Source organism: Dipodomys merriami, unplaced genomic scaffold (genome assembly GCF_024711535.1).
Source record: "Dipodomys merriami isolate MVZ:Mamm:240054 unplaced genomic scaffold, mDipMer1.0.p SCAF_534, whole genome shotgun sequence".
NCBI lineage: Eukaryota > Metazoa > Chordata > Mammalia > Rodentia > Heteromyidae > Dipodomys > Dipodomys merriami.
In genome coordinates this window covers 263,440-284,227 of record NW_027206107.1, presented here as the reverse complement: position 1 = coordinate 284,227, position 20,788 = coordinate 263,440, and the positions used below count along the sequence as shown (strand labels likewise).

Here is a 20,788-nt window from a genome sequence, read left to right as displayed (position 1 = left end):
TAAACATGTTAAGCAAATACTCTCAAACTTATAGGAAAAGATAGATCCAAATACAATAATACTAGGAGACTTTTAATACTCCACTCTCACCAAAGGACAGGTCTTCCATCCAAAGAATTGGCAAAGATGTCTCCAGATTAAGTGATGCCACATCTCAAGTGGAGTTAACTAACATACTGAGTTTTCTACCCAACAATAATCCAATACATATCCCAGCAGCCCATGGAATTCTTTCCAAAATAGATCCTATCTTAATTCATACAAGGAATTTAAGCAAATACAAGAGGATCCAGGCAGGGAAGTGTGTAATAGAGTGCTTGTCTTGCATGCATGAGGCCCTGGTTTGATTCCTTATCATCACATAAGCAGAAAAAGCCAGAAATGGCACTGTGGCTCAAGTGATAGAGCACTAGCCTTGAGTTGAAGAGCTGAGGGACAGCAATAAGGCCCTATGACCAATAACTTTAAAATAAAATAAAATAAAATATATATCCTTTGCAGACAGCAGTGGCTCGTGCCTGTAATGCTAGCTACTCAGGACACAGATCTGAGGATGGGGGTTCAAAGCCAGCCTGGGCAAGAAAGTCTGTGAGACTCATACTGACTAAACAGACAACGGGAAGTGGTGCAGTGACTCAAGGGGTAGAGCGCTAGCCTTGAGTTGAAGAGCTGAGGGGCAGCGCCCAGGCCCAGAGTTCAAGCCCCATGACCAACAACAACAACAAAAAAGAGGGTCAACATAATCCCATGTATTCTGACCATAGTGGAACCAAGCTAGTTCTCAATAACAAAGCATCTAGTAGAAAATAAACACATGGAATTAAACAGCACACTTCTGAGCAACACCTGGGTCACAGAAGAAATTAGAGAAGAAATTAAAAAGTTCCTACAGGGGCTGGGAAGGTGGCTCAGTGGTAGAGCGCTTGCCTTGCGAGCCTGAGGCCCTGAGTTCAATTCCTCAGCACCACATAAGCAAAAGGAAAAAAAGCCGGAAGTGGCACTGTGGCTCAAGTGGTAGAGCGCTAGCCTTGAGCTGAGGGACAGCTCCCAGGCCCAGAGTTCAGGCCCCACAACTGGACCCAAAAAAAAAAAATTCCTACAATTCAATGAAAATGAACATATATCACAAAGAAACCTGTGGGATATATCGGCAAAAGCAGTCCTGAGGGGAAAATTTATTGCTCTCAGTGCACACATCAATAAAACAAGAGACAGGGGCTGGGAAGGTGGCTCAGTGGTAGAGTGCTTGCCTTGCATGCATGAGGCCCTGGGTTCAATTCCTCAGCACCACATAAGCAGAAAAAGCTGGAAGTGGTGCTGTGGCTCAAGTGGTAGAGCACTAGCCTTGAGCTGAAGAGCTGAGGGATAGCACCCAGGCCCAGAGTTCAGGTACCATGACTGGCAAAAAAAAGAAAAAAAAAGAAAACAAGAGACAGACCAAGTAAACAATCTCATGATGCAACTAAAACTGCTAGAGAAACAAGAAAAAGTTGAACCTAAAGTTCCTAGATGGAGCGAGATAACCAAAATAAGAGTTGAAATTAACAAGATAGAGACTAAGAAAATATACATAAAATTAATAAAGCAAAAACCTGGGTTTTTGAAAAATCAAGATTAACTAAAAAGAGGAGACCCAAATCAATAAGATCGGGGATCCCACAGGAAGAATTACACCAAATATCCAAGACATCGGAACAGTTATAAAGAAAGATTGCCAGATTAGATACTAAGGAAGGAAAACCTAGTAGAAATGATGAATTCCTAAAAAAATACAAATTGCTCAAACTGAACCAAGAATAAATAAATCAATTAAGCCAATAACCTACAATGAGATAGAGGAAGCAATCAAAAGTCTCCCAACAAGGAAAAGCCCAGAACCAGATGGAGTCACTACAGAATTCTAAGACCTTTAAAGAGAAACGAATACCCATACTCCTCAAGCTCTTTAGAGAAATAGAAACAGAGGGAGCAATCCCAAACTCATTCTATGAAGCCATATCACACTCATCCCCAAACCAAGCAAAGACCCAACAAAAAAAAAAGAGAACTAAAGACCAATCTGATGAACACAAATGCAAAGCTCAATAAAATTGTAGCCATCAGAATCCAGAAACATCAAAAAAAAATCATACATTATGATCAAATAGGCTTCATCCCAGAGATGCAGGGATGGTTTAACAAATGTCAATAAATGTAATGCATCACATCAACAGATCCAAGGTCAAGAAACACGATTATCTCCATTGACACCGAAAAGGCTTTTGAGAAAATACAACACATTCACATTAAAAGCTCTGGAAAAGCTCTCTCTGCTCTTTTCTAGCTCTTTCTCAGCTCTTTCCTTCTCTTCTCTTTCCCAGCTCCCTTCTCTTAAAAAAAAAAAAAAAAAAGCTCTGGAAAAAAACATTCCTTAAAACAGTAAAAGCCGGGGCTGGGAAAGTGGCTCAGGCTCAGTGGTAGAGCGCTTGCCTTGCATGCATGAGGTCCTGGGTTCGATTCCTCAGCACCACATAAGCAGAAAAAAAAAAGCCGGAAGTGGCGTTGTGGCTCAAGTGGTAGAGTGCTAGTCTTGAGCTGAAGAGCTGAGGGACAGTGTCCAGGCCCAGAGTTCAGGCCCCATGACCGGACCAAAAAAAAAAAAAAAAAAACCAAAACAGTAAAAGCCTTATATGACAGACCAATAGCTAATATTACACTTAATGGGGAAAAACTACAACCAGTTCCCCTAAAAACAGGGACAAAGCAAGGATGCCCACTCCACTCCTCTTCAATATAGTTCTAGAATCCTTAGCCAGTACAATAAGGCAAGAAAAAGATATTAAGCGTTCCGCATGGGGGAGGAAGGAGTTAAACTATCTCTTTTTGCAGATGACGTGATTTTATATTTTAACAATCCCAAAAGCTCCATCCCCAAACTCTTAGAGCTTATAAACCACTTCAGCAAGGATACAAAATTAACCCACAAAAACCAGTCGCTTTTCTGTACACCAACAATGTACAAGCAGAAAGGGAAATCAAGGAAACAACCCCATTCAGAATAGCCTTAAAAAAAAAAAAGTAGGAATTAACCTAACCAAAGATATAAAGGATCTACTTCATGAAAACTTAAAAGCCTAAAAAAAGAAATCAGAGGACAGTGGGAAATGGAAAGATCTCCCATGTTCCTGGACAGGCAGAATTAATATAGTGAAAATAGCAATACTTCCAAAATTGATATATAAATTCGATGTCATTCCCATTAAAATCCCAATGATGTACTTTATTGAAGTAGAGAAAACAGTCCAAAAATTCAGTTGGCTCAGTGGTAGAGCACTTGCCTTGCATGCCTGAGGCTCTGGGTTCGATTCCTCAGCACCACATAAGCAAAAAGAAAAAAACCGGAAGTGGCGCTGTGGCTCAAGTGGTAGGGCACTAGTCTTGAGCTGAAGAGCTGAGGGACAGTGCTCAGGCCCAGAGTTCAGGCCCCACAATCGGACCAAAAAAAAACCAAAAAACAAAAATTCATAGGGAACAACAAAAGATCTAGAATAGCCAAAGCAGGATGCATCACAATACCGGATTTCAAGCTCTACTATAGAGACATAATAGAGCTTGGTACTGGCACAAAGAGACCCGACGACAAATGGAACAGATGAGGACCCAAAAATAAAACACATACTAACAGTCAATTGATATTTGACAAAGGAGCCAAAGATGTACAGTGGAAGCAGCACAGCCTCTTCAGCGACTGGTGCTGGGAAAACTGGGCGGCCACATGCAGAAAACTAAAAGTAGACCCAGCCTGTCACCATGCGCCAGCATCAGCTCAAAATGGATTAAAGACCTTAACATCAAACCTGAAACTCTGAAACTACTGCTGGACAGAGTAGGAGAGACACTTGAACTTATAGACTCAGGCAGGAACTTCCTGAACAGAGTTGCCAAGGGTCACAACAAATTGGAGACTCCATAAATTGGATTACCTTAAAACAAAAAGTTTCGGCACAGCTAAAGAAACCAACCAAACTAGAAAGAAAGCCAACAAGTTGGGAAAAAATATTTACCAGCACTATATTAGACAAGGGCCTAATATCCATCCTATACAGAGAACTAAAAAAAACTAATCCCTCTCAAATCTAACATACCAATCATGAAATGGGCAAGGAAACTAAAGAGAGACTTCTCAGAAGAAATAAAAATGGCAAAGAGCTGAATACGGGCAGCTCATGCCTAGCTACTCAGGAGGCTGAGATATGAGGATCACAGTTCAAAGCCAACCTGGGCAGGAAAGTCCCTGAGACTCTTTTTTTGGGGGGGTCCGGTGGTGGGGCCTGAACTCTGGGCCTGGGCACTGTCCCTCAGCTCTTCAGCTCAAGGCTAGCACTCTACCACTTGAGCCACAGTGCCACTTCCGGCTCTTTTCTTATGTGGTGCTGAGGAATCAAACCCAGGGCCTCGAGCATGCAAGGCAAGTGCTCTACCACTGAGCCACCTTCCCAGCCCTCCCTGAGACTCTTATCTCCAGTAAACCACTAGAAAACTAGAAGTGGTGCTGTGGCTCAAGCAGTAGAGCGCTCGCCCTGAGCTGAAGAGCTGAGGGACAGCGCCCAAGCCCAGAGTTCAAGCCCCATGACAAAAAAAAAAAAATTGCAAAGAAACACATGAGGAAATGTTCATCATCCCTGGTTTTAAAGGAAACACAAATAAAAACAACCCTGAGATACCACCTTACTCAAGTCAGAATGGCTGGCATCCTAAATGCAGCCAATGACAAATGCTGCCAAGGATGTGGAGAAAGAGGAACCCTATTACACTGCTGGTGAGAATGTACCCTAATACAACCACTGTGGAAAGCAGTCTGGAGGTACCTCAGAAAGCTAAATATAGACTTCCCCTATCATCCAGCCAAACCACTGCTAGACATCTATCCTGAGCAACAGGAACCAGGATACACATACACCTCCATGTTCATTGCAGTACTGTTCACAATAGCCAAGATATAGAAACAATCCAGATGCCCACAACTGATGAGTGGATCCAAAAATTGTGGTATCTGTATACAATGGAATATTATGCAGTCTTTAGAAAGGACAAAATAAAGGCATTTACAGGGAAATGGGTGGAACTAGAGTGAATAATTTTGAGTGAGGTAAGCAAGAGCCAAGAGACAAATGGCACATGGTCTCCCTGATATGTGGATGTAAAGCCAAAATGCAAGGATATATGACAAAGTAAACAGGACTCGAGAAACTAAGGACTGTCACTCATTTTGTCGTATCATTGGTAAATGACTCCATGTTCTTGACCACATATATAGCATATATATATATGCATGCAATGGAGGGAAACATACAACACAGGGGCCCATCAGCTGCACTGGACATAGATGAAAAGGAACTAAGCAACCCAAAGACAGCGATGGGAAGGAAGGGACCAGAGGAAAAGAGGGAACAGCCTACACTAAGCAAAAGGAAAGAAATGTAAATATCACCTGATGTGGAAGAAATAATTGTATTATCAAAGCTCCTAGAATTCACAAACTTAATAGACCATGATAATGACAGTTTGCCTTGTGAAGTTTAAAATGTTTGTGACTTTAAGTATCACTCTTCCACAATACTGTGAAATATGTGAAATTTATGTAATCACCTAATCTCAATTTTAAAAAAGTGAGAGAAGGGATGGGTTAGGAACAATGGGTGACAATGTTGTCAGACACTTTGTATTCATATACTTCTTTGTACAACTACTTAAAGGTAATAAAAAATTTTAAAAAATAGTTCACAGTGGAGACACACTCCAAAATCCCCCAAATGAGTGGGGCCACCAAAAAAGGAAAGGCTGTGTCTTCTAGATTCAATGTCCACACCCACAGCACTCACATCTAAGTGAAACCTAAGACAACATGATGACTAAAGGTAACTCGCATCCTACACAGGACTCCAAATGGGAGAAGAACATTTTTTTTTGGGGGGGGGGGGGAAGGGAAACAGCCTGAAGAGCAACAGAAATGGTAAATATACCAGACTATTCTGTCTTGGTAACTTCTCATTTTTTTTTTTTTTTTTTGGTCGGTCGTGGGGCCTGAACTCTGGGCCTGGGTGCTCTCCCTCAGCTCTTCAACTCAAGGTTAGCACTCTACTACTTGAGCCACAGTGCCACTGCTGGCTTTTTCTGCATATGTGGTGCTGAGGAATCGAACCCAAAGCCTCATGCATGCAAGGCAAGCGCTCTACCACTGAGTCACCTTCCCAGCCCTGTAACTTCTAATTTTAAAGTCTACTATATTGAAAAATTGTAACATTGTCTCATGAGGTTTTCAACTTTCCCAGATTATTTATGATGACCACATAAAGGGAAGAGGGAGCCAAGCACCTGTGGCTCACGCCTGTAATCCTAAATACTCAGGAGGCTGAGATCTGAGGATTGTGGTGCAAAGGCAGCCAAGGCACGAAAGTCCATGAGAATCTTTTTTTTTTTTTTTTTTGTGGGTCCAGTCGTGGGCCTGAACTCTGGGCCTGGGCGCTGTCCCTCAGCTCTTCAGCTCAAGGCTAGCGCTCTACCACTTGAGCCACAGCGCCACTTCTGGCTTTTTTCTTTTTGCTTATGTGGTGCTGAGGAATCAAACCCAGGGCCTCAAGCATGCAAGGCAAGCACTCTACACTGAGCCACCTTCCCAGCCCTCCACGAGACTCTTATCTCCAATAAACCACCAGAAAACTGGAAGTGGTGTTGTGGCTCACATGGTAGTGTGCTCACATTGAACTGAAGAGCTGAGGGACAGCGCCCAGGCCCAGAGTTCAAACCCCATGACCAACAAAAAAAAGGGGTGGGGGGAAGTGGAGCCTCGATGGTGTATCCATGTGAAGCAGTAAGAAAATGTAGAGTAGAAAGTACTATCCAATAAGAAAATTTATGATTATTTGATTTAGGAACTTAGTAGTTAGGCTGGGAATGTGGCTTGGTGGTAGAGTGAATGCCTACCATGTTTGAAGCCCTGAGTTCAATTCCTCATTATCATATAAAAAGAAAAAGCCAACAGGGCACCAGTGGCTAACGCCTGTAACCCTAGCTACTCAGGAGGCTGAGATCTAGGATCACAGTTCAAAGCCAGCCTGGGCAGAAAAGTCCGTGAGACTCATCTCCAATAAACCACTAGAAAACCGGAAGTGGTGCTATGGCTCAAATGGTAGAACACTCACAGGGACAGCGCAGGGACAGCGCCCAAGCTCAGAGTTCAAGCCCCACGATCGACAAAACACACACACACACACACACACACACACACACACACACACACACAAAATAGGAAAGTATACAAAAATGAACCACCACCAACTAGGTATAAACAGCATTTATAGGTTGCCCCAGGCAACAAGACAGCACATTTTCTTTCTGGATACACACAAAAAAATTACAACTCAAAAATTTGGAAATTAGCAGCACAGTTCTAAATAATTCATGAGACAAATACAATATGTCGGGAAATTAATAGAAATCAAATATATATCAAGGGGACTGGGAATGTGGTTTTGTAGTAGAGTGCTTGCCTAGCATTTATAAAGCCCTGGGTTCAATTCCTCAGTATCACATAAATAGAAAAAGCTGGAAGTAACTGGGTGCTACTGACCAAAGGGGAATATATATATATATATATATATATATATATATATATATATATATATATAGAGAGAGAGAGAGAGAGAGAGAGAGAGAGAGAGAGAGAGAGAGAGAGAGAGAAAGTATATGTATACACTCTCTCCATATATAGAGTATTTATGTAAATACTCTATACACTGCCATCTGCCTTTCTTGAAGGCTGGATCGCCCAGAAGTCTTAAGAGTTAGGAAGAAATGCCTGGTGAAGCCATAGAAATTGTCTCTGACACAGAGCAGGATTTTGCCACAGCCCCAGGCTGAGACAGGATGTGAAACAGAATCTGACAGTGATGAATCAGTACCAGGGCTCGAGGAACAAAACTCCACACAAGCAGCCACACAACAAGCCCAACTGCAGCAGAAGCAGAAATTGATGAAGAACCAATCAGCAAAGCAAAACAGAATCGTAGTAAAAAGAATGCACAAAAGGCTATGTCCAAACTGGATCTTTGGTTACGGGAGTTACTAGAGTCACTATCTGGAAATCAAAGAATATCCTCTTTTTTGAGTCCGGTCATGGGGCCTGAACTCTGGGCCTGGGCACTGTCTCTCAGCTCTTCAGCTCAAGGCTAGCGCTCTACCACATGAGCCACAGCGCCACTTCCGGCTTTTTTCTTTTTGCTTATGTGGTGCTGAGGAATCGAACCCAGGGCCACATGCATGCAAGACAAGTGCTCTACCACTGAGCCACCTTCCCAGCCCAAGAATATCCTCTTTGTAATCACAAAACCAGAGGTCTACAAGAGCCAAGCTTCAGATACCTACCTACATAGTTTTGGGGGAAGTCAACATTGAGGACTTAGCAAGCACAGTTAGCAGCTGCTGAGAAATTAAAAGTTCAACGTGAAGCTGTCTCAAACATTCAAGAAAACAGAATCCAACTGTACAAGAGGAGAGGAAAGAGGAAGAGGTTGATGAAACAGGTGTGGAAGTTAGAGCTAGAATTGAATATGTCACAAGCAAATGTGTCAAGAGCAAAGGCAGTCCAAGCCCTAAAGAATAATAGTTATGATATTGTAAATGTTATAATTAACAATGTAACTATACGAAAACAAGGACCCATGTTTGTTTGTGTGTGTGTGTGTGTGTGTGTGTGTGTGTGTGTGTGTGTGTGTGTTTTGTCTGGGCCTGAGCACTGTCCCTCAGCTCTTCAGCTCAAGGCAAGTGCTCTACCACTTGAGCCACAGGGCCAAAACACTTTTATTTTTATTGGAGATAAGAGGCTCACAGGCTTTTCTGCCCAGGCTGGCTTTGAACAGTCATCCTCAGATCTCAGCCTCCTGAGTAGCTAGAATTATAGGCATGAGCCACCAGTGCCCAGCAAGGACCCTTTGTTTTTTTTGTTTTTGTTTTGTAGGTCCTGGGGCTTGAACACTGTCCCTGTGCTCTTCAGTTCAAGGCGAGCACTCTACCACTTGAGCCACAGTGCCACCTCCGGTTTTCTGGTGGTTAATTGAAGATAAGAGTCTCACAGAAAGCTGGGCGCTGGTGGCTCATGCCTGTAATCCTAGTTACTCAGGAGGCTGAGATCTGAGGATCGTGGTTCAAAGCCAGCCCGGGCAGGAAAGTCCGTGAGACTCTTATCTCCAATAAACCACTTGAATACCGGAAGTGGCGCTGTCGCTCAAGCAGTAGAGCACTCGCCTTGAGCTGAAGAGCTGAGGGACAGCGCCCAGGCCCGAGTTCAAACTCACAGAGTTTCCTGCCCAGGCTGGCTTTTAACCATGATCCTCAGATCTCAGCCTCCTGAGTAGCTAGGATTACAGGCATGAGCCAGTGACACCTGGCTGAAAGGTGGTACCATTTTTGAAATATGAACCAAAATAGAACTCACCAGCACGAACATGATACTTCGAGTAAAGAGAAAGAAATTATTTTTTTAAAAATTTGGGCTGGAGGGCTGGGAAGGTGGCTCAGTGGCAGAGCGCTTGCCTTGCATGCATGAGGCCCTGGGTTTGATGCCTCAGCACCACATAAGCAAAAAAAAAAAAGCTGAAAGTGGCGCTGTGGCTCAAGTGGTAGAGCGCTAGCCTTGAGCTGAAGAGCTGAGGGACAGCACCCAGGCTCAGAGTTCAGGCCGCATGACTGGACCCCCCAAAAAAAACAAAAAACAAAAATTTGGGCTGGATGCCGGTGGTTCACACCTGTAACCCTAGCTACTCAGGAGGCTGAGATCTGAGGATCATGGCTCAAAGCCAGTCGGGGCAGGAAACTCCATGAGACTCTTATCTCCAATAAACTACTCGAAAACCAGAACTGGTGCTGTAGCTCAAGTGGTAGAGTGCATGCCTTGAGCTGAAGAGCTCAGGGAGCGCCTAAGCCCAGAGTTCAAGCCCCAGGACCAACAAAAAAAAAAAAAAAAAAAAGGAAACTGACAATGCATTAGGAGAAGCACACTTGGCTCTAACCCCTAAGCCTAAGTATCAAATGCATTGCACATGAATCTGTCATCCCCAGCTGCTACACTGTAAGAGTGTGTGACAGATTAGGAATGTTTATAATACTGAGGCTGTGGAGGTGGGATGCCAGAATGTTAATAATATCAACAACTAGAAGGAACAACGTCAAAGAAAACAATGAACAAAAGTTTCTAAATTTGTTTTTTTTTTACAGAAAGCATTATTACTTAAAGATAATAATAAAAGAAAAAATTGCTAGGTGCCTGTGGCTCTCTTCTGTAATCCTAGCTACTCAGGAAGCTGAGAAATGAGGATCATGGTTTGAAGCCAAACCAGGCAGAAAAGTCCCCATGAGACTCTTATCTCCAAATACCAGAGAGTAGAGCTGTGACTCAGTGGTAGAGTACTAGCCTTGAGCAAAAGAGCTAAGGGACAGAGCCCAGACTCTGAGTTCAAATCCCACCACCACCACCAACAAAACAAAACCTAATTCATTTGTTATGTACTAGTATACTCAGGGCCTGCTGCTCTTGGCCTTTTACTTAAGGCACACCTCCATTTTCTGACTTTTTTAAGGCAGTAAGTACTATGTAGGAAAAAATACAGTAAAAATCCTTCCACATACATGGTTAAAAGGAAATAAAATTGTTTTTACCTCAAACAAAATGCCTTTAAAATTGTGATTAATGTGGGTGGTGAGACAAGGAAAAACATTCCCATTCAGTATTCATGTATCCTTTCAAAAAATTAAATCACTTCATAGCTCTGAACATACCACAAAGTCAGCAAAACCCAGAAGAGCAAAATAGTGAGTAAAAATGGAGAGTGAAGCCAGGCGCCATTGGCTCATACCTGTAATCCTAGCTACTCAGAAGGCTGGCATCTGAGGATCGCGGTTCAATGAAGATCATGGCTCAAAGCAGCCCGGGCAGAAAAGTCCATGAGACTCTTATCTCCAATTAAAACACCAGAAAACCAAAAGTGGCACTGTGGCTCAAGTGGTAGAGTACTACACTACCCTTGAGCTGAAGAGCTGAGGGACAGCGCCCAGGCCTAGAGTTCAAGCCCCACAACTAACAAAAAAAAAAAAAAGAGAGTGAAAAAGAAGTCAGCTGTAACCCTCACTACTTAGGAGGCTGAGGATCACAGGTGGAAGTCAGCCAGGGCAGAAAGTCCTGGAGGCACTTATGTCTAATTAACCAACAAAATGTTGGAAATGCTTTCACAGAACACCAGCTCTAAAAAAAAAGCCCCGTGTTTAAGCTCTAGTACCAGCACAAAACTAAGGTAAAACAGTGTCCATTTCTTTATTAGATTCTATAGTTTTTCTCATCAATTCCTTAAGTTCTTTGAACATAATTTTTAGTTGGAACTATATATATTTAAATAAGGACCATTAATTAATAAACAAATAGAAATACCATGTTACACAAAGCAATGTGCAAACTTAAGTAAACTAAGGTGGGACCAACAGTGAAATGTTTATTTCCTTGAATAATTAAGCTGATTTTATAGTTCATCTGGTAAAAGCAAAGCAGCAATAGCCAAAGTCTGAAGAAGCACTTGGGCCACAGGGACCCAGCTGCAACACTTTAAAATAAGAAAGCCTCAGATTAAATAGTATTGGTCTTGGCATAAACAAAGTGTTTGAAGGGCAATTTGGCAGTTATCTATAACCACAGCTTTAAAAAAAAATCCAATTCTTTCAAATTTGCTTGAAACAAGACGGGCATATATGGCAAGTTTGTCTGACGCAGAAAAAAAATTCACGACCATCAGCAGGAGACTGGTCCCATAAAACTATAGTAAATCTTGGGCTGGGAAGGTGGCTCAGTGGTAGAGTGCTTGCTTTGCATGCTTGAGGCCCTGGGTTCCATTCGTCAGCACCACATAAGCAAAAAGAAAAAAGCCAGAAGTGACGCTGTGGCTCATGTGGTAGAGTACTAGCCTTAAGCTTAAAGAGCTGAGGGACAGCGCCCAGGCCCAGAGTTCAGGCCCCACAACCGGACCCCCAAAAAATAATAATAATAAAAATAAAAATAAATAAAAAATAAAAACTATGGTAAATCTACATAAACAGTATACAGCAAGATGCGCGCCTGTAATTCTCACTACTCAAGTGATTGTGATGTGAGTATCAAATTTCGAAGCCAGTACCAAGCAAGACTATTTCCAATTAACCAACAAAAAGCCAGAGTCAGAAGTGAAAACATGCTGGGCATGGGTGGCTCACACCTGTAATCCTAGGTACTCAGGAGGCTGAGATCTAAGGATCTTGGTTCAAAGTCAGCTCAGGAAGGAAAGTCTGTGAGACTCTTATTTCCAATAAACCACCAGAAAACTGGAAGTGGCACTGAAGCTCAAGTGGTAGAGTACTAGCCTTGACATTTTCCTCTGGTTCTGTAGACCTTCCCCATTTTCTCCTATCCATATATATCCATAAGTTCAAAACAAAAATGCATTTTTTAAATGAACTAAGCAACTCAATGGCAGTGATGGGAGGGAGGGAACAAGTGGGAAAGAGGGAACAGCTGATGCTATGCAAAACAAATGTACACATCACCCAATGTGGAAGAAATAACTGTATTGCAAAGCTCATAGAACTCATAAATGTTATAGACCATGATAGACAATTTGCTCCATGAAAGTTAGAATGTGTGACTTTAACTAAGTATCACTATCCCACAATACTGTGAAATTTGGGAAATTATGTAATCACTTAATCACAATAAAAAATTTGGAAAAAATGCATTTTTTGGGCTGGGGAGGTGGCTAAGTAGTAGAGTGCTTGCCTTGCATGCATGAGGCCCTGAGTTCAATTTCTCAACACCACATAAGCAGAAAAAGCCGGAAGTGGCTATGACTCAAGTGTTAGATTGCTAGCTTTGAACAAAAGAAGCTCAGAAACAGTGCCCAGGCTGTGAGTTCTGGCCCCATGACTGACAACAACAACAACAACAACAACAACAAAAAGAGGGATCTTATCTTGGGGAAAAGTTTTGGGTTTTGTTTTTGTTTTTTTGCCATTCCTGGGGCTTGAACTCAAAGCCTGGGCACTGTCCCTGAGCTTCTTTTGTTCAAAGCTAGCAATCTGCCATTTAAGCCATAGCCACTTCTGGCCTTTTCTGCTTGTGTGGTACTGAAGAATCGAACCCAGGGTTTCATGCATGTTAGGTAAGCACTCTACCACTAAGCCACATTCCCAGCCCAGGGGAAAGAATCTTTAAACATACAATCAGGCAGGGCTGGGAAGGTGGCTCTGTGGTAGAGTGCTTGCTTAGCATGCATGAAGCCCTGGGTTCAATTCCTCAGTACCACATTCACAGAAAAAGCTGGAAGTGGCGCTGTGGCTTAAGTGGTAGAATGCTAGCTGTGAGCAAAAGAAGCTCAGGGACACTGCTCAGGACCTCAGTTCAAGCCCCAGGACTGGCCAAAAAGAAAAAAACAAGAAAAAAATACAATCAGGCATCAAATTCTATATCTAAGAGTAGCACAGGAGTTGAGAACAGAAAAAAATCAAGGAAGAACCAGGTACTGGTAGCTCACGCCTGTAATCCTAGCTACTCAGAGGGCTGAGATCTGAGGATTGCAGTTCAAAGCCAGCCCTGGAAGGGAAGTCTGAGCCTTTTTTGTGTGGGGAGGCTTTGAACTCAGGGTTTGGGCCCTGTCCTTGAACCTTTTTGTGCTCAAGACTAGTGCTCTACCACCTGAGCCACAATGCCACTTCTGTTCTTTGAGTGGCTAATTGGAGATAAGAGGCTCATGGGGACTTTTCTGACTAGGCTGGTCTCAAACCACAATCCTCTGATCTCAGCCTCTTCACATTCTTTTTTTTTTTTTTTTTTTTTTTGCGGGTCATGGGGCTTGAACTCTGGGTCTAGGTGCTGTCCCTCAGCTCTTCAGCTCAAGGCTAGCACTGTACCACTGGAGCCACAGCGCCACTTCCTGCTTTTTCTGTTTGTGTGGTGCTGAGGAATCGAACCCAGGGCCTCATGCTTGCAAGGCATACACTCTACCGCTGAGCTACCTTCCCAGCCCTGATCTTAGCCTCTTGAGTAGTTAGGATTACAGGCATGAGCCACTGTCATCTAGCTGTATGAGAATTTTTTTTTTTTTCGGTCATGGGGCCTGAACTCTGGGCCTGGGCACTGTCCCTCAGCTCTTCAGCTCAAGGCTAGCACTCTACCACTGAGCCACAGCGCCACTTCTGGCTTTTTTCTTTTTGCTTATGTGGTGCTGAGGAATGGAACCCAGGACCTCGTGCATGCAAGGCAAGTGCTCTACCATTGAGCCACCTTCCCAGCCAACTATGAGGCTCTTATAGCCAATGAACCACCATAAAACTGGAAGTAGAGCTATGGCTTAAAGTGGTAGAGCACTAGCCTTGACCACAAAAAGCTCAGAGACAGCACCCAGGCTCTGAGTTTGAGCCCCATGACCATCACCAATAACAAAGGCACCATATAAAGGATACATGATTGGCCAGCTAACATATATTAAAAGATATTTTTGTCTCAAGTCAAGAAATATTAAAATCCCTGATCAAGGCTAATATGGACAAGCATATTCAATGGCTGAGAAATTAAAATTAGTAAAATGGAGTAGAAATTTGGAAATAAGGGTTGAATTAAAAGTGGTAGTTATGGGCTGGGAATGTAGCTCAGTGGTAGAGTGCTTGCCTTATATGCATGAGGCCCTGGGTTCAATTCCTTAGCAGCACATAAGCAGAAAAAGCTGGAAGTGGCACTGTGGCTCAACTGGTAGAGCTTGAGCAGAAGAGCTGAGGGACAGCATCCAGGCCCAGAGTTCAAGCTTCACAACTGATCAAAAAAAAAAAAAAAAAAAAGTGGCAATTGTACTTTTAGATAACACCTTGGATAGGTTCTACCCTTTTTATTTTCTGGTCCTGGGGCCTGAACTCTGGGCCTGGACACTGTCCCTCAGCTCTTCAGCTCAAGGCTAGCGCTCTACCACTTGAGCCTCAGTCCCACTTCCGGCTTTTTCTGCTTATGTGGTGCTGAGGAATCAAACCCAGGGCCTCATGCATGCAAGACAAGCACTCTACCACTGAGCCACCTTCTCAAACCCCTGGTTCTACCCTTTTTATTTATTTATTTATTTATTTATTTATTTTTATTTTTTTTGTCGGTCATGGGGCTTGAACTCCGGGCCTGGGCGCTGTCCCTCAGCTCTTCAGCTCAAGGCGAGCGCTCTACCACTTGAGCTACAGCGCCACTTCCGGTTTTCTGGTGGTTTATTGGAGATAGGAGTCTCACGGTCTCTCCTGCCCGGGCTGGCTTTGAACCGCGATCCTCAGATCTCAGCCTCCTGAGTAGCTAGGATTACAGGCGTGAGCCACCAGCGCCCGGCTTTCTACCCTTTTTAAAGAAATCAGAAAATGTACAAATCAATATCCAACACATGACTTTTATTACAATGCAAAGGAGTTTCGATCCTAATCACTACTGGATATAGAAAAGCACCAACTTTCCATTTAAGCAGCAGCTTTTTCAGAGCATGATAAGAGCTGCCAAAAAGTCATTGGACTAACATGCTCCTGGCATAACCGCTCATCAAGTCTAAAATGTCACAAAGATACTCCAAAGTAGTTGTAAGGCATGTTAACAGGTAACAGAACTGAGAATTCTATAAAGAGGTAAATTGAAGATAACACTCAAATACAAATTTCTTACATCTTTTGACCAGCTTATAATGTATTCAAAACTCCCCAATACATTTTCTTGCCTATGTCATTCGCACATTTCCCCAAGAAATCATTTCTCCCCATCAAGCATCAAGAACTAGTATTCCCTGAAACAAAACAAAACAAAAAAATTTCTTGGTTGGTCATGGGGCTTGAACTTAGGGCCTAGGTACTATCCCTGAACTCATTTGCTAGCACTTTACCAATTTTGAGCCACAACACTCTCCAATGTTGAACCATGATCCTCAGATCTCAGCCTCCAGTGTGGCACCTGACTTTGTGAGACTTTTATCTCTACCAGAAGAAGCCAGAAGTAGAGCTGTGGCTCAAGTGGTAGAGTGTTAGCCTTGAGCAAAAAGGAGCTCAGGGACAGTACCAAAGTCCAGAGTTCAAGCCCCAGGACTAGAAAAAAAAAGTGTGCTGGTGGCTGTGCTTGTAATCCTAGCTACTGAGAAGGCTGAGATCTGAGAATCTGGGTTCAAGGCCAGCCCAGGCAGGAAAGTCCGTGAGACTCTTATCTCCAATAAACCATTCAGAAAACTAGAGGTGGCACTGTGGCTCAAGTGGTAGATAGAGCTTTAACCTTGAGCTAAAGGACAGCGTCCAGGCCCAGTTCAAGCTCCACCACACGCATGTGCACGTGCACACATGCACATCTCAGACTTTCCTGACCGGTTATATTTGAACTGTGAGTCTCAGATGTCAGCCTCCTGAGTAGCCACGTTTATAGATGTGGGCTGCTGGTGACCAGCTTGAAACAAAACTTCTGAAGGGCATTGGCTTTAGGCTTTTTGCTGGGTGAAATATAGCTTTGGAGATATCTGATGCCTAGGAAAAGAAAAACACACTAACTTACAAAAACTAGTTGAAAAAAAATTCTCCAAGACCTTGCTTAGAACTTGAAGAACATGATTTTCCAAAGTAAAGCTAGTCTGGATTTTTATTATTATAAAGTCTAAGGCTAAATTAGTTGGTAAAATCTTACCAGTGGCACCATGATTTTCTCATCAGCCTCTGTCCATAATCCTATTTCTGCTAAGTAACTGGGATTACAACCATTCACGGAAATGGCTAGCACTTCTAATTTCTCAATAGTTGTACTTCCTTGAACTTCATACTTTTTTTTTTTGGGTCTGGTCATGGGGCCTGAACTATGGGTCTGGGCACTGTCCCTCAGCTCTTCAGCTCAAGGCTAGCGCTCTACCACTTGAGCCACAGCACCACTTCCAGCTTTTTTCTTTTTGCTTATGTGGTGCTGAGGAATTGAACCTAGGGCCTCATGCATGCAAAGCAAGCGCTCTACCACTGAGCTACCTTCTCAGCCCCTCATACTTTTTCTTTTCAGCACGCAATTTGTGATGTAACTCAAGTCATGGAAGGCTTCTCATAGTCACTATCGTTTCCTAGACTTTACTAAAATACATGCTAGATGTGACAGGAGGCATTCCTACATTTATTTCTATAGGATCTTTCATAAGAATTCCCTAATACTGGGGCTGGGAAGGTGGCTCAGTGGTAGAGTGCTTGCCTTGCATGCACGAGGCCCTGGGTTTGATTCCTCAGCACCACATAAGCAAAAAGAAAAAAGCCGGAAGTGGCACTGTGGCTCAAGTGGTAGAGCGCTAGCCTGGAGCTGAAGAGCTGAGGGACAGCGCCCAGGCCCAGAGTTCAGGCCCCATGACCGGACCCCCCCAAAAAAAAATTCCCTAATACTGACACCAAGGACAACTATTGACAATATTTACAGAATACATGCTACATGAGTGATGTCTTCCAAGTAATACCTGTTTAGTACTCACAGCAATCCTGTTAGACAGTTTGGTGGGCCAATTCTAAATTGGCCCCCAGTGATCCCTTTTTTCCTGGTATTCACAGTCCTGTAATCCTCATGTGTACTTGACAATAGCAAAGGTGATTTGAGGTTACACCCAGGATAAGATTACAGAAGAATGTACCTTCCTTCCATCTTGTTAGCGTAGTTTCATTTACTAACACTACCTTCTCTTGCCCACTTCCAAGCAGCAATGTTGAGAAGGTCATCGTGGCAGGAACTAAAGTCAGCTTTCACTCAACAATCAGCAAGATATTAAAAGATCTCAATGCCAACAGCTCTCAAAAAACAAATTCTGACATCTAGTCTGTTAGCTTTATGTGGATCCTTCCATTTGGATGGAACCATCCTTTGGATGAAACCTCAGCCTTGGCTGAGACTTTGTAACCCTGTGGTGACAAGGACCCAAGTAAGTCCTGCCAGGATTCTTGATTTGTACAAGGTTTTTTTTTTTTGGCCAGTGCTGGGGCTCTGACTTTGGGCCTGGGCACTGTCCCTGAGCTTCTTTTGCTCAAGGCTAGCACTCTACCACTTGAGCCACAGCACCACTTCTGGCTGGCTTTTTGTGTTTATGTGGTACTAAGGAATCAAACCCAGGGCTTCATGCATGTAAGGCAAGCACTCTACTACTAAGCAACAGTCCCAGCTGCTTGTACAAGTTTTGAGATAATAAATATGTGTTACTTTTAAGCCCTAAGTTTTGTGGTAATTTATTATACAGCAATAAATAGCTAACACACATAAGGACTATTATCATTTTACAATGAGCAAAGTAGGTACAAAAGATTAATATCTGGTCCAAAAAAATCACAATAGTAATGAAGAAGGAAAATGGAGATGATAGAAGCAGCTGAAGATTTTGCCTACATTCATTACATTATTGAATAACATGGACATTCCGATGCTGTAACATAATATGTCCATCAGAATGGTTTCTTGTCTTAAGCTCCATTGTGAATCTTGTGATGTTGAGTGAGGTGTGAGTGCTGTCGAAAGGCCTTTTTACACTCCTTACATTTGTAGGGTTTCTCTCCAGTATGAATTCTCTGGTGTTGGGTGAGAAATGAATAAAGTCTAAAGGCCTTGCCGCATTCCTTACATTCGTAAGGCTTCTCGCCTGTGTGAATGCTCTGATGCTGAGTGAGCTGGGAGAGCAGTCTAAAAGGTTTTTGACATTCCTTACACTCATAAGGCTTCTCACCAGTGTGAATGCTCTGATGTTGTGTGAGCTGGGAGAGCAGGCGAAAGGCCTTCCCACACTCCTCACACTCATAGGGTCTCTCGCCCACATGAATGCTCTGATGGGAAATGAGTTGGGAGTAACTGCTGAAGGTCTTCCAGCAGTCCATACATTCATAGGGTTTCTCACGGGTATGGATTCTCTGATGGCGGACAAGCTGCTGCCGTAACCTAAAAGTTTTCCCACATTCCTTACATTCGTAGGGCTTCTCGCCCGTGTGAATACTCTGATGGACGGTCAGTTGCTGGCATATTCGAAAAGCCTTGCCACAGTCCTTACATGCCCAGGGTTTCTCGCCAAAATGGATTTTCTGATGTACTCTAAGGTCTGGGCCACACACGAAGGCTTTCCCACATTCCTTACATTCATAGAGCTTCTCGGAATTATGGAGTCTCTGGTGTCGAGTCAGGTGTGTGCACTGTCTAAATGTCTTCCCACAATCTTTACACTCATAGGGTTTCTCTCCGGTGTGGATCCTCTGATGCCGAGCCAGCTGCTGGTGCACGCGAAAGGCTTTCCCACACTCCTTGCACTCGTAGGGTTTCTCTCCAGTGTGAAGTCTCTGGTGCTGCGTTAGTTCCTGGAGCACTGTAAAGGCCTTCCCACATTCCTTGCATTCGTAGGGTTTTTCGCCAGTATGAAGTTTGTGATGGCGAATGAGGTGCGCTCGCTGTCTAAAGGGCTGCCCGCAAACCTTACATTTATAAGGTTTCTCACCTGTGTGGATCCTTAGGTGCTGACTAAGTGTTGAGCGCCGAATGAAGGTCTTCTGACATTCCTTACATTCATACAGCTTCTCTCCATTATGAACTCTTGGATAGTCAGTAAGAAAACTGTGCTTTTTGTAAGTAGTAACTTTACCAGAGGTAAGTTTCACCTGGCCCAAATAACTCTCTTCTTGTTCTTTTCGCTCCTCGGTCTTGCTTTTGCATGCCCAATCATGTCTAAAGATGGAGCCCTGTAAGGTATAGCTTTTCATTCTTTCCATTATCTCCCATTGTAAGGAAAATATTTCATAAATGTCCCTTTCTGGAGATGAAGTAGTGGCACTGTATCTGGACTCCCAATCTGAAAGGAGACAAGAAAGCAAACACGTGCTCTCAAAAATAATGGATTCAAAAATAATGCCTGTAGGGAACTGTGAAGCTGAGCTATGAAACCTGGAAAAGGTTTGAGAGGCTGGAACGCCACTTTGACAGTACTTGGAACACTGAGAACTGGCCATGAAAGGGTTAAAAGAGACAGCTACAGAGAGGGTTAAGAGACTGAAATGCTGCCCCCTTCCTTAGTGCTAGAAGGGCTGGGAGCTAGACATTAAAGGGCAAACAAAGGGCTGAGGACTAGACCCTGAAGGCTAGATAAATGGAATACTTATCTGGACTTGGCCTGGGTTGCACTCTTCAGGAACCAGTGTTTCTCAAACTCTGTTTTGGCTCTGACTGCAATGTTAGTATAGATGTTTGATGTTTTTCATCAATTTATGGTAACCTTCCCTGTGTGAACTCAATCAATATACTCACTTGTGGTAATTTGGGGTCCAAGAGCTAGTAAGCCTTGGGGCCCCTGGTCCCCACTAAATTTGTCTCTTTATTTTCTCTTTCTTCGGCTCCAATATCCTGTCCCACTGCCTCGGTTGTGGTTAACAACCAATGCTTATTACAAGTAAAGGACTAGATCTCTCTCCCTCTCTAACACAGGTATATATATAAAATCCCTGCCTCCTACAACACTACATACCAAGAATAACAGACTAAGGGCTGTGGTAGAGTACTCAATTCTGTGATTTTATTAGTAGTAGACTAACAAATATAGCAGGTTATCTCAAGGGGTAACCTAAACAGTAGCTGAAGGTCACTTTATGAATATTAAAACACACAGAAGTAAAGTACAAATTCTATACTTCATACACTACAACACTGTATGGGTAAATAAAGCCTGATTTGAGCATGGTGATGTACACTTACAGGCCTAGCCAT

General features: G+C 43.2%; 1 protein-coding gene and 1 pseudogene across 1 annotated transcript in view; one reads left to right on the top strand and one right to left on the bottom strand.

The window, feature by feature from the left end:
- Positions 1 to 7,833: 7,833 nt before the first annotated feature.
- On the top strand, positions 7,834 to 17,878 carry LOC138811559 (nascent polypeptide-associated complex subunit alpha pseudogene; annotated as a pseudogene).
- Positions 17,438 to 20,788, bottom strand: part of LOC138811549 (zinc finger protein 850-like) — a 60,910-nt gene continuing 57,559 nt past the window's right edge. The window contains 2 exon segments of the mRNA XM_069999312.1: positions 17,438 to 18,611; positions 18,613 to 19,624. Of these exon segments, the coding sequence (XP_069855413.1) occupies positions 18,450 to 18,611; positions 18,613 to 19,624 (1,174 nt within the window). The 3' untranslated portion in view covers positions 17,438 to 18,449.